General features: G+C 43.2%; 1 protein-coding gene across 1 annotated transcript; it reads right to left on the bottom strand.

Annotated features, from left to right (window-relative positions):
• Window positions 1-719: 719 nt before the first annotated feature.
• LOC138337951 (uncharacterized) lies at window positions 720-1,169 on the bottom strand. Its single transcript, XM_069288396.1, has one exon. It carries the CDS (start codon window positions 1,167-1,169, stop codon window positions 720-722), a length of 450 nt encoding a protein of 149 aa, XP_069144497.1.
• Between the last annotated feature and the right edge of the window lie 568 nt (window positions 1,170-1,737).

The raw sequence follows: 1,737 nt of genomic DNA, 5'->3' as shown, positions 1-1,737 counted from the left end.
TGATTTTTGTCGACTGTAGCAGTAGTCAACCTGTCCCTAATCACACTAACTTTCTCCAAGGTCTTATGAATGATCTTTGGACACAAAATGGATGACTCTCCAACTTGAAACCACCTAACTTGAGATCTACACCTCCTACCATACAATTGCCTCAAATGATGCCATCCCAATGCTGGAGTGATAACTATTATTATACGAGACTTTATCGAAGGCAGATGGTCGTCCTAGTTACCTCTAAATTCAATCACACACGCTCTTTACATGTCCTTAAATATCTGAATGGTGCGCCCTTCCTGGCCATCTGTCTGAGGTTGAAAGACAGTGCTAAGTTTTACCTGCGTGCCCAAACTTTTCTGGAAAGATCTCCATAAATGTGAAATAAACTGAGCTCCTCTATCTGAAATGATAGACAAAGGAATCCCATGCCATCTCACAATCTCATCAATGTATAGTCTCGCATAATCCTCGGCCCTGTAAGTGGACTTCACATGGATAAAGTGGGCAGACTTAGTCAATCTTTCCACAATAACCTATATGAAGTCATGCTGCATTCTAGTCCTTGGAAGACCAACCACGAAGTCCATATTAATGTCCTCCTACGTCCAAGTCGGAACCTCAATAATCTGAGTCAGACCACCAGGCTTAAGATGCTCTGCCTTAACCTGATTACAATTAGGATACTTAGCCACATATTCTGCAACGTCCTTCTTCATGCCATCCTACCAATAAATCTGCTTAAGATCATGATGCATTTTTGTGGAACTTGGATATATGGAACATCTGGAACCATGGGCCTCTGCCACAATCCTGGTCCGTAAATCATCCACATCTGGTATACACAACCCGTCCTGGTATCTAAGTATGCCATCATCTCCCAAAGCGAAAGACTCATTCATTTTTAACAATACTGAGTCCTTCAGCTCCATTAACACAAGATCAAGATATTGACCCTTCTTGACTTCAATTATCAAGTATGATTCAGAACTAGGATGAATTGTAACACCCTCACTAGTAGATTCAACCAACCGCACACCCAATCTGGACAGTCTATGTACCTTTTTTGCCAACTCCTTTTTCTCATCCTCAATGTGGGTTGTACTCCTCATTCTCATCCGGCTCAAAGCATCAGCCACAACATTAGCCTTACCTGGATGGTAGTGCAAATCCATGTCATAATCCTTCAATAGCTCCAACCATTTACACTGACGTGGATTCAACTCCCTCTATGTGAACACGTACTGGACACTCTTATGGTATGTGAACACATCCATGTGCAATCCATACAGATAATGCCTCCACAACTTCAATGCAAACACCACAACTGCCAACTCCAGGTCATGGGTGGGATAATTCTTCTCATGAACCTTGAGCTTTCTGGAAGCATAGGCTATCACATTACCAGTCTGCATGAGAACACAACCCAAACAAACCCTAGATGCATCACAATAAACCGTGTAATTCTCACCACACTTAGGTAAAGTAAGCACCGAGGCTGAAGTGAGCCTGTCCTTGAGCTCCTGGAAACTCTTCTCACAAGTCTCCGTCCATTCAAACATCGCTTTCTTGTAGTCAGAGCTGTCATAGGGCAACAATCCAAGAAAAGCCCACCACAAACCTGTGATAGTAACCAGCCAGCCCCAAAAGCTACGAATGTCAGTGGGAGTAAGAGGCTTTGTCCAGTTCTTAAACGCTTCAGTCTTCTTGGGGTCCACCTCTACACCTTGATCGGACACAACA

This window comes from Solanum lycopersicum, chromosome 8, assembly GCF_036512215.1.
Source record: "Solanum lycopersicum chromosome 8, SLM_r2.1".
Lineage (NCBI taxonomy): Eukaryota > Viridiplantae > Streptophyta > Magnoliopsida > Solanales > Solanaceae > Solanum > Solanum lycopersicum.
This window is presented reverse-complemented; position numbering and strand designations above follow the sequence as displayed.